General features: G+C 42.8%; 1 protein-coding gene across 1 annotated transcript in view; it reads left to right on the top strand.

Annotated features, from left to right (window-relative positions):
• The first annotated feature begins 230 nt into the window (after positions 1 to 230).
• PIAS1 (protein inhibitor of activated STAT 1) overlaps positions 231 to 12,500 on the top strand; it is a 137,755-nt gene continuing 125,485 nt past the window's right edge. The window contains exon 1 of the mRNA XM_081113373.1: positions 231 to 274. Within this exon, the coding sequence (XP_080969499.1) occupies positions 251 to 274 (24 nt within the window). The 5' untranslated portion in view covers positions 231 to 250. The remainder of the gene's footprint in view (positions 275 to 12,500) is intronic.

Genomic DNA, 12,500 nt, shown 5'->3' with positions numbered 1-12,500 from the left:
TGGGGGGCGGGGAGGCCGGAGGGTGTGTAACTGTCAAACCTCCCCGCTTGGCGCCATTATTTAAATGGTACGTGGCCGTTTGGCAGCTGTGCGTGCTCAGGGCGGGGCTGCGACCTCCGGGAGCGGGGCGGGGCCAAGGGTGGGCGGGGGCGGCGGGGCGAGCGGGCCGGGGCGGGGCCAGGCGGGCCGGGAGGGCGGGTGCCGCCGCGGCCCCAGCGAGGTTCAGTGCGCTTGCGCTGACAGACGCAAGATGGCGGACAGTGCGGAACTAAAGGTAAAGCGCAGCTCGAATTCACTTCTAATATTCGGCTGCGGGGACGGCGCCGCGGCTGTCGGGGGGGCTGGGTCTGGCCCTGGGGGGCCGCTGGGACCAGCCTCCACCCGGGCCTGGAGTTGGGGGGAGGAGAGGCGGGCCCGGCCCCCGCGGAGGGGGCCCGGCAGCGGCGGGCCGCGGGCCCGGGTGCCTCGGGGGCGCTGACGGGTCGTCGCCGGCGTGTTATTGTTGTGGGCGCCCCTGGCGGGGGTGGCGGGGGAAGAGACCGGGAGTCGGAGGTGCGGGCTGCGGCCACCCCCAGGCTGGGTCGTCTCCCGGTCCGGCCCGCCTCCCCGCCCTCCCGGGGGTGCGGGGGCCGGGGCAGGGTGTCCGCGCAGGGGGATTGGAAGCGCTCCCCGCGGCCGCTTCCTCTTCCTCCTCCGCCGGCCGGGCTCCTGTCAGGCGCTCTCAGACCCCCGGGAACTTGGCTCCGGCCGCCCCGCCCCTCCGAGGCCCCGGCCGCCCCCGCCCCGCTCGCTCTCCCTGGCCGCCCGCCTGTCAGGAGGCTGCCGGCGCCCCGCTCCCGGCGGCGCGGTCTGGGGCCGGGGCCGGGGTGCGGGGAGCAGCTCCATAAAGTTTCGTACAGCCCGTCGGCGTTGGGGTTCGCCTGCGGGGCCGCGGGGGAGCCTGCCGGGCGGGACGTTACTCTGAATCGGGGCCGCCGGGGGGAGAAACCGCCTGTTTGGCAGCGGCGGTGGGAAGCACCTCTCTCTCCTCTTCCTCCGGCCGGTGTGGAGGGCGAGAGGAGCCGGGGGGGGGGGGGGGCGGAGGTCTGCACACATCATGATGGCGATGCTCTGGCTGACGGAGGTGGACGGTTCGTGTTTAGATCCCCCTGTTGCCTTTTGTTTGTAGGGACATCTCGCTGGCCATGTTGATCTGAACGACATTCTCCTCGTATCCCTGCTCCAACCCCCAATAAATAGAACGTTCCTCCGTTCCCCTCAACTGCACCGATGACTCTCCCGCCTCGCGCAGTGGGATGAAAGGGGGCCCCCCGCCCCCCCGCTTTTTCTCCCACCCCCGTCTCCGGTACCTGATGATGGCTTCTTTGCCCGAGCAGATAGACCACGGCACCGGCAGCTGGGGGAGGGGGGATGGGACCCTGAGGATTAGAGGGTGACAAACGGGGCTCCGCTTGAGTAATCGGGGTTTCGTGGCGAGCAGTTTTTAACTAAAACGCGTGTTATTTCGAGGCTCTGAAGGCGACATTGCCCTCTCTGTGGACCGAGCCGCTGGTCCTAGCCTGACCCAGAGCCCTGACATCTCTATCAGCGGAGACTGGCATATGCAGTTGTAAATCTTGGAGGGGCTCCTCTCTTTATAAGTAATAGAGGTCATGAAGATTTTTTTTTTCTGCGTTATCATGAAACGACAACTTCCAGAGCAGCCAGATACTACTACTGGGTTAGCCTCTGGAGAGAGTTTCTGCAGAAAGCTTCGCTGAAAGATGGAAAGATCGTTTTTCCCCAATAATTGTGTGATGTTAACATTCCAAAATGTGTATATCCAGGCACTGTCTTTGGGTGTCATTCTTTTTAAATATACTTCTAATTACAAATTAAGAGACAGCAGATTTATAAGGGTTAGTTTCGTTTTTCCCCAGTTTAAAACTATGGCTGAAAATGAAAATGCCTCGGGAATTTGAATATTTGGAGGTAATTAACTCTTGAGCTAAAGAGTACAAAACTTTATGTTCTCTATCGTTTTACTCTCAAAATATAGTCACGGTGTGATCTTTGCTTTCTAGTACTTAATTTGTGAGCAGCCCTTTTGAATGCAGCTAATCAGTTCTGTTGAACGGACCAGAGAGGGAAGCTGAAAAGCTTGTGCTGCTACATTGTCACTCTGGATGCTGTCCGAGGAAACTGGTATGGAAGGCACACGCTGGGAGGTTTCCGCCTTTGTCCTGTCTCATTTTAAGAAAGTGCCTTTGGGGATAGATGGATCAGATCCCTAGTGTGAGTCTTGTTAGGTGAAGTTTCTCTTTGCAGAAACGAGCCTGTATCAGATAAACGCAAAAACACTTGGGGGGGCGGGGGGAGCATTTTTCTAAAATTGGTCTCATTTTCTTGCTCTCTCCAAAATCTCGTTGAGTTCTTTCAGAGGAGTTGTTTTCTTCTTTTATGGTCCTCTTGTACTATTTTTTCAAGTAGTAACTGTTTTGACATACTGGTCTGTCACTGTGTGTGCCCAATACTTTGAGGAGCTGTGATTAATTGCTTAGCTGTGATCGCTGTATTAATCTTCTTAATACGTGATTGTGGTTATATTGCTGTTATTCTTGGGGGGGGGGGGAGATGATCTTAGGAATGTCTATCATAGTTATTTTAGAATGCATTTATTTATATAATGTTTTGTGCAGTGACACTCCTTTTGGAAATTGTATTTTCTGATTTTTGGAGGTAAACAGTATTTACTTCTAATAAGGTTGGAAAAGTCAGAGTAAGAATTAAGGAAAACCCAGATTTTTCAAAGTTTTATGTGAAAATACAGTACTTCCAATGGATTTCCATCTGTGAAGCTTTGAGTAAATGCAGTGACTTTTTAATCTTAACTTATAGCCCACATTTCATTTTGCTGTGGATTTGTATTTGATAATTATTTTCTTCATAGCCCATTTTTGTGAGTCCTTTTAGATTTATAACAAATCTGCAAAGATCAGATGTTAAAAATGGATAGATCTGTATCCCCTATAGATTCCGTGCAAGCTGCAACACTTACAGATACTGCCAATAAAAATTGGATTGTGAGTCCTACATATCAAAAAGAGTTCTCTATGCACATTTGTGAAAGGTTTAAGGGGAATACCCATAAATGACATTTGTGAGAATGTAGAGAGTGAGCATTTTATTATCTTTAAGAACATAAAAGCAGGAGGGTGAGATGGCTAGCTGATACTGGAAGTTAATCTGACAGCTTCATATATCCCTTTTTAAAGTACTTTTAAAAAAATTACAAATGACCCTAACGGGTTTGGCTCAGTGGATAGAGCATCAGCCTGCGGACTGAAAGGTCCCGGGTTCGATTCCGGTCAAGGGCATGTACCTTGGTTTCCGGCACATCCCCAGTAGGAGGTGTGCAGGAGGCAGCTGATCGATGTTTCTCTCTCATTGATGTTTCTAACTCTCTATCCTTCTCCCTTCCTCTCTGTAAAAAATCAATAAAATATATTAAAAAAAATTACAGATTTTTTTTGCATGAAAATTCATGTTAGGTTATATTGCCATTTTAGCTCACAGGAGGAACAGTGGTAAGGAAGAAATTCATTATCATTTTAGTGGAGTAAATGGTGGAATTCAATGGGAAGACAAACCATACTTTTAAAACCATATTTTAAAAAGTATAAGCTTGACAGTAAATTCTGTTGTCATATTTTGCCTCTTCATTTTCAAGAGATAGCCACTTAATTTTGATATTTTGTGGTGTAATTTGCCTGCTTTTATTTCAGATAGGAGCAAGTAAATCTGACAATTTATTCATGGATTTGATTTGAATTTCCATAACTTGCTTTTGTCAAGAGCCACATTTAGATGGCTTTTGTTTTAGGTCACCATTTTTATGAACATTACTTAAGAACAATTTATAGAACACTTTAGTTTTTAAGTATTTAATATAATTGTTTTGAAATACTGCCCTTTCTTCCACCGTTTCCTCCTGGGTGATTGTATTGTATTTCTCTTCAAAGAGTCTCTTGTAATCCCTGTTGATTGCTTAGTGTTTAGTGGTGAGTCCATAGCTGATTAACCTTGGGTTTCTCCTAGTGAACTCCCATCAACATGCTGCTCCATGGTTCTTGCTGAGGCTTTTGAGTTCAGTGTAATTCGTACCCTTTTCTGCTGGTAGCTAGGGATAAAAAAACCAAAATGGCTCATGATCGTACGGTGGGAACTGGGAAGAAATATTTAAGTTCCTGAAAAACTGGTGTTTATGAGATGTAGCTTTTTTTTTTTTTTTTTGAGATGTGGCCTTTAGAAACAAACAAAACCCTGGTTCATTACTTCATATAATTGGTTGTAGTGTTTTCTGACGTATTCTGCTCTGGCATTAAGCACCTTGTGGTTTTTTTAATGTATGTTTAAACAATCTTATGTAGTGCTTTGCAGGTCATAATGTATCACATTATCTCATTTGATCTTTCCAACAGTTCTTTGAGGTAGGAAAGGCAGGTAATATCTCTCTCTCATCAATAAAGTGAGCCCAGAAAGGGTAAGTGACTAGCCCAAGGTCATACAAATAAAAGTGGCAGGAACTTGAAAGGTCTTGTGATTTCAAAATGTTGTAGTGTAGACTGCCTTAGATGTGCCGTATTAGTCCTGGTGCCTTGCTTACTAAGAATTCTAGTTATGTTGTGGCTGATACTTTTCCCTATTGCTCTTTGCCCCCAGGGTATTTTGGGATGTAATTTGGGGGATTTTTTTGCAAGGAAGATTTTGGAGTTTGTTAGTTGGAATCATAAATATTAATTCTTAGAAATACCGTTTTGCTTGGGAATATTTCAGGGAATAGTGAAAAAAGTAGGCAGGAAAATAAACAACATCTATAATTCCAGCACTTAGAAATATCATGGTCAACATCTGGGTTATCCAGTTATTTTTTCTCTCTGAGCATATGTATTTGTATATTCATCACAAAAAATAACACCCTACTTTTGTTTTGTAATCTGCTGTTTTCATGCCTATCTTTCTCGTTTATTCAGGTAGTCTCTTATCTTTGGACAATTAAATTATTTTCACTTTCTTGCTATTTTAAACAGTGTCTTGACAAATAGCCTGTTACAAAAGTTTGCAAATGTTTTATTCTAACTCAATATATTAATATGACAGACCTTTTGGTCCTTTAGGGAGCAGTGCAGATGGTATTTTGAGTAGATGAAGTGGGAGTGAAATAAGTAATTTCTTGTTCATTGTCTATACCTTTATTTTTGTTCCTATAAATCTGTTAGATAAGGTTATTAAATGATGGCCAATATTTTATAAAATGTAAGCAAACATTTCTTCAGAATCAGAACATTCAATAAAGTATGAAATGGATTATGAAATAGTATGTATAACTTATTTCAAGTATGTTTGATTTTGGGAAATTATATCCCAATAATCAGATATTGCAAGATTTTGTGCCTTGTTTTTAGATACTCATCTGTTTTTAAGTGGCATTTAAAAAAGCATTGCTGAACATTAATCTAAAGAAAGTGGAAATGAGAATTTGCCTTACATTCTTAATCTCAGAGAAGTGTTGCTATAGTATTAGATTGGTAGGTACCATTATTTCTAGGAGGTACCTACTTTGGAGAAAGGTTATATAGACAATGAAAACATTTTTCTGTTTTAAGAAGGAACCTTTGTGGGTTAAATCAATTAATAAATGTATATGTGAATTAAGATTATTTGTGTAACATCTGAAAAATACAGCACTGTAGAAGGAACAGTTGGTGAAATTAAGGGTGTGAAATTAAACATACTCTAAATTTGATGTCAAATTTGGTCCCCACCTAAACCTAAATTTATGTTACAAATTTTATCATTAGTGCCGAAACCGGTTTGGCTCAGTGGATAGAGCCTCGGCCTGCAGACTGAAAGGTCCCAGGTTCGATTCCGGTCAAGGGCATGTACCTAGGTTGCGGGCACATCCCCAGGGGGTGTGCAGGAGGCAGCTGATCGATGTTTCTCTCTCATTGATGTTTCTAACTATCTCTCTCCCTTCCTCTCTGTAAGAAATCAATAAAATATATATATATAAAAAATTATCATTAGAATTTTTAAAAGATAGGTGATAAATGTAAAAGTGCTTAGTTTTCCTTTACTGTCTATAATAATAATAAAAGCGTAATATGCTAATTAGACCAGACAGCTGAATGACCTTCCAGACAAAGCCAGGACTGTGCCGATCCCCTTGCACGAATTTCATGCACTGGGCCTTTAGTCTATAATAATAGAGTAATATGCTAATTAGACCGGGCAGCTGAACAACCTTTCAGACGTCATTCTGGATGGCCTTTCTGATGAAGCCGAGGCGGTTAGGGGCTAATCAGGCAGGCAGAATGGTTAGGGGCGATCAGGCAGGCAGGCAGGCGAGCAGTTAACACATTGTATGCAGGAAACGTGTTTATACGTTTTACGTGTTTATACGTTCTACCAGTGTAGTAGAGCGCGGGACACGTATTAATACGTTTTTTATAGACTAGCGGTAGAATGCGGGCAACATAGAAATACGTAAACTGAAGTTATCGTAATTTTACTGAACGTTGCCATTTGCGCAAAAAATTAGCAAAAAATGGCCCACGCCATCTGTTAGCGCGCGATAAAAACTACCCGCTGCCGAAACCGGTTTGGCTCGGTGGATAGAGCGTCGGCCTGCGGACTGAAGGATCCCGGGTTCGATTCCGGTCAAGGGCATGTACCTTGGTTGCGGGCACATCCCCAGTGGGGGGTGTGCAGGAGGCGGCTGATGGATGTTTCTCTCTCATCAATGTTTCTAACTCTCTCTCTCCCTTCCTCTCTGTAAAAAGTCAATAAAAAAATATATATAAAAAACAAACAAACAAAAAAAACAAAAAAAAAAACTTCATCTCTTTCTTACCCTTCCTGCTATTCTCCACTTTCAATTCCCCCCTTGCCAGGTTAATTTTCCCAAAACAGTCCTTTCATCTTGTCACTCCAGTGGCTTTCCATCAAAAACAGGATTAAAGTCTTAGCTCTCATTTTGGTAGTAAAGATTTTCTATAGGCTGACCCTAGTCTACTTTGTATGTTTTGTCTCCCCCATTGTATAGCAAAGTCCTTAACTTAAAGCCAGAGATGTTAGTTTGCTTCTTTTTGTTGAACAGTATTCTGTTTTCTATACTGTTCCATTCTCACCCATCAGTTACCCCGTTCCCTGTGGACACAGTAGGTGCTTAAGATATATTTGTCAAATGAACAAATTATATTCAAGATTTTTGTTAGTGAGAGGGCTAGTGCACATGTTCATTTGTCAGTCTAAATTGTAAATGTTCTGAGATAGGGTTATATATCTTCACGCTTTTTTAATGGCTGCTTCTTAGATAAACTTGCATAACATTAAATCCACAATATGTTATGAAAGACTATTTTAGATTTATTTATATATCTTTACCTTATATAAATAATAAATGAATATATTATTTCTCATTGTAGTGATATAGCAGTAAATGGCGTTAATTTTTTTAAAATATATTTTTATTGATTTCAGAGAGTAAGGATGAGAGAGAGAGAGAGAGAGAGAGAGAGAGAGAGAGAGAGAAACATCAATGATGAGAAAGAATCGTTGATCGGGTGCCTCCTGCATGCCCCCTACTGGGGATCGAGCCTGCAATCCTGAATCGGACTGTGACCTGGTTCATAGGTCAATGCCCAATCACTGAGCCACACTCACTGGGCAAATAGTGTGGGGTTTTGTTTTTTTTCAATCCTTACCTGAGGATATCTTTCCATTGATTTTTAGAGAGAGTGGAAGAGAGAGGGAAAGACAGAGAGATATTGATTGAGAGAAACACGATTGGTTGCCTTCTGCATGTGCCCTGACCAGGGCCCAAGCCCGAGAGGAGCTTGCAACTGAGGTACGTGCCCTTGACTGCAGTCGAATTTAGGATCTTTTGGTCCACAGGCTGACACTCCTCTGTCTACTGAGTCAAACTGGCTAGGGCCAAATGGTTTTTTTGTTTTGTTTTTATAGGCTCCTGGGTTTATTTGAGGGTAACTTTAAGTGGATGTGGCCCTTTTGGTTGACTTTTTTTTTGTTGCATCACTTTTTTTTCTTTCTTTATTGATTAAGGTATTACATATGTGTGCTTATCTCCCCATTGCCCCCTCAACCCTCTCCCCCCAACCCCGCTCATGCCCTCACCTCCCTGGTGTCTGCGTCCATTGGTTATGCTTATATGCATGTGTACAAGTCCTTTGGTTGATCTCCCCCCCCCCCCAATGGGTTTTAATATATTTACAAGTTGTGCAACCATCATCACAATCAATTTTAGAATATTTTTAACCTCCAAATAAATCATGCACCCTTCAGCTATCACTTCTATTTCCCACAACTCAACTCCCCTTCAGACAGCTATTACATTCTGTCTCTGTAGATTTACCTAATTCAGAAAGTTCTTATATAAATGGAATCATCCTCCTATATAATAAAAGGCTAATATGCAAATAGACCAAATGGTGGAACAACCGAACAACCAGTTGCTTTGACGTGTGCTGACCATCAGAGGGCATGTGTGGAGCATGGCGGGCGTCGGCTGCGGCAGGATGGTGGAGCAGTTGAGCGGGGGCACCAGACCAAGGCAGGGCACCGGTCGCTGTCATTGGGGCGAGCCTCTGGTGGTTACTGAAAATTCTTTACTCCCCCATGCCAGGGTCCCGCCCGGAGCTTGCACCTGCTGCTGGTGCCAGCCCTGCTCACACCCACTGCCAGTGCCAGAGCCGCCGCTCACACCACTGCCAGCGCTGCCGCTTGCACCCACTGCTGGCACCTGGTGCCATCAGCGGTTGTGAGCAGCGGCTGTCGGCCTTGATTGCCCCTGAGGGCTTCTACACCTCCCCCTGCTCTTGAGGGGTGATCGGGGCAGCAGCAGCTGCTCACACCCGCTGACGGCGCTGGCCCTGCTCGCATCTGCTGCTGGCGCTGGCCTCAATCGCTCTGCGCTTTCAGAGGGTGTGAGCAGGGCTGGCGCTGTCGGCATGTGGGAGCAGTGGCGGCGGGAGCAGGGCTGCCAGCAGAGGGGACTGGGGGCCATGGCGGTAGGGGCCGGGCGGGGATGTGGAGAATAGGCTGAGACCCACCCCTGTGCCCACTACAGCCTCACGGCCCACAGTTCCTTTTAAGATGCACAAATTTGTGCACTGAGCTCCTAGTGTAATATATAGTCTTTTGTGTCTGAGCTATTCATTTTTCTTTGTTGGCATTTAATTATGTATATTTGTATAATATTTATAACTTACTGTGTGTGTATATGTCTAGATTCATGACAAACTAAGTGCATAGAAGGAACTCAGTTTTTATTAAATGAGTGTACTTGAACATAAACATTTTCTGAAAACGTAAATGGGATCATACTATATATAGCTTTTTTTCACTTACTAACATACTGAAGATCTTTCCATGACATCTCCCAAATGAGATGTCTTATTCCTTTTTTTAAAATCAAAAGTATATTTATTATTGATAGTGAATGAAGAATATATGGAACGCTTCACGAATTTGTGTGTCATCCTTGTGCAGGGGCCATGCTAATCTTTGTATCATTCCAATTTTATGTGCTGTCGAAGAGAGCACTGGTCTTTTTCTTTTCAAATATGTTTTTACTGATTTTTTAGAGAAGGGAAGAGAGAGGGATAGAGAGAAACATCAATTGGCTGCCTCCTGCACACCCCCTGTTGCAGCGGTTCTCAACCTGTGGGTCGCGACCCCTTTGGGGTTGAACGACCCTTTCACAGGAGTCGCCTAAGACCATTGGAAAACACATGTATAATTATGTATTGTTTTTGTGATTAATCATTATGCTTTAATTATGTTCAATTTGTAGCAATGAAAATACATCCTGCATATCAGATGTTTACATTACGATTCATAACAGTAGCAAAATTACAGTTATGAAGTAGCAACGAAAATAATTTTATGGTTGGGGGTCACCACAACATGAGGAACTGTATTAAAGGGTTGCGGCATTAGGAAGGTTGAGAATCACTGCCCTATTGGGTATCGAGCCTGCAATCCAGGCATGTGCCCTGGCCAGGAATTGAACCGGTGACCTCTTGGTTCATGGGCTGATGCTCAACCATTGAGCCATATGGCTGAACTAGAGAGCACTGGTCTTACTCTTTACAACAGTGTAAATATTTCATGTGTATGTTTATAAAAGTTTACTTCTTTTTTTATTTTTTATTTTATTTTATTGATTTTTTACAGAGAGGAAGGGAGAGGGATAGAGAGTCAGAAACATCGATGAGAGAGAAACATCGATTGGCTGCCCCCTGCACACCTCCCACGGGGGATGTGCCCACAACCAGGTACATGCCCTTGACCGGAATCGAACCTGGGACCCTTCAGTCCGCAGGCCGACGCTCTATCCACTGAGCCAAACCGGTTTCGGCAAGGTTTACTTCTTGAACTTAACAATGTATGTCTAAAAATCCTTAACTTGTTTTGATGGTTTGTTATACCAATTAAAAAAATAGTTGCTGCATTTAATGTAATCTCTATACTCTTAATACTGGAGTTTCATTTAAAAATAGGAATGAAAACTGTTACAGGTAAGGGTTGTTTGGTTTGAGGAGAGATGGAATGTAGGCTCTTTATGGGGTTCTGGCAGGACACAGCCAAATAAGTTCATTTTGTATTTGGGTTTCTCAGTGTGAGCATGCCTGTTTTAGCTTCATGGCATAGTGCTTAAAATAGAATTTAACATACTATCTTGTGCTTTGGTGAATTTTAAGACCTTTTTTTATAGTCATGTAGGCCTAATTTTTAAAAAAAATCTGGAAGATTTCAGGATGAATAATTTTTTCATTTTAAAAATAATTATTCTGGTCTATGGGCTTCTGTAAGTTACCCATGAAAGCAAATGTAGAAGGCACCCAGCTCAGGGCCTAGCTTATGATAGGTACTTGGTAATTATTTGTTACTTACTTGAGATGTATTTATTATACTATCATTCATTATATGTTTGAGTGTCTCTCCAAGTATATGTGTGTATTTATTTAAACACTTTTGTTTGAGGGAATATTTATTAAAACATTACCTTTTAAAAAATATATATATTTTTATTGATTTCAGAGAGGGAGGGAGATCGAACCCATAACCTGTGCAGGGAATAGAACTGTGACCTCCTGGTTCATGGGTCGGTGCTCAATTATTGAGCCACGCTGGTCAGGCAAACATCTTTTTTTAACCATACAAGTAATGTATCAGCTATTACAGTGGTTCTCAAAGTCTATTTTCTAGTCCCCTGGTGGTTCTCCAGACTCTTTCTGGGAGTCCTTTAGGTCAAAACTATTTTCCTAATATAATAAAACATTATTTACTATATTGACATTTGCAGACTCAACAGTGGGTAAAATTGCTGGTGTCTTAGCAGGAATTAAGGCAATGGCACTAAACTGTACAAGTTTAGTATATCACCTTGCACTTGGAATTAAAATGTAAATGCCAGTTACATTTTAATTTCTTAATGAACCAATAACACTAATTTTATTATGTCTTAATACTTGATTACACTTTAGAAAATATTTTTTGTGATGAAATGGAAAGTACTTGTAAAACACTTTTACTAAATACCAAATCTTATGGTTAACTCAAGGAAAAGAAGCTGTGCAATTGTAGGAGTTGCATGCTGAACTAGCTGCTTAAAAAAAAAAGTTACTGATTTCAGAGAGGAAGGGAGAGAGAGAGAGAGAGAAACATCATTGATGAGAGAGAATCATTGATTGGCTGCCTCCTGCATGATGGGGATGGAGCCTGCAACCTAGCATGTGCTGTGACCGGGAATGGAACTGTAACCTCCTGGTTCATAGGTTGCCACTCAACCACTGAGCCATGCCAGCTGGGCTGAACTAGCTGCTTTTTTAATGGAATACCATTTTTACTTGACATGACTGTATATATGAAGCTCAATAAAAGAAAGTTCTTATTGCCTTTTTTTCCCTGGCCATTGACTTTGTTTTATTTAGTTATTATTATTGAGGAGAATTGTCATATAAGTGTTAAAATAATCAGAACTGCCACAGCTTAGAGGAACCTAAGGAGACATGACAACTAAATGCAATGTGACATCTTGGATGGGATCTTAGAACAGAAAAAACTAAATAAAAAAGTAAATATGAATAAAGTAAACTTTAATAATAACGTATCAATATTGGTTCATGTTAATGTAAAATGTTATTTGGGGAAATTGGGTGGAGTATGTGGGAACTCTCAATGTCTGTAAATCTAAAACAGTTAAAAAAAAAAAAAAAAAGGATCTGCTCCAGAGTCAAATATGCTGAGTACATCATTGCTTAAGATAACCAAAATCTCATATATTTTTTTCTTTAATTCTCTTTATAGACTGGTTGTAGGAACAGGTTGCCTGCCGGCCACCTGGGGCCACTATGTGGACAAGGCTGGGCTATTTACAGGACTGTTGTGAGAGCTGTACTGTGGCGCCTCCTGAGGAAACCTTGGTTTTGAAATCT

Source organism: Myotis nattereri, assembly GCF_964212035.1.
Source record: "Myotis nattereri genome assembly, chromosome: 1".
Lineage (NCBI taxonomy): Eukaryota > Metazoa > Chordata > Mammalia > Chiroptera > Vespertilionidae > Myotis > Myotis nattereri.
Note: the sequence above shows the minus strand (reverse complement) of the source record. Positions and strands in the feature narration are given on the sequence as shown.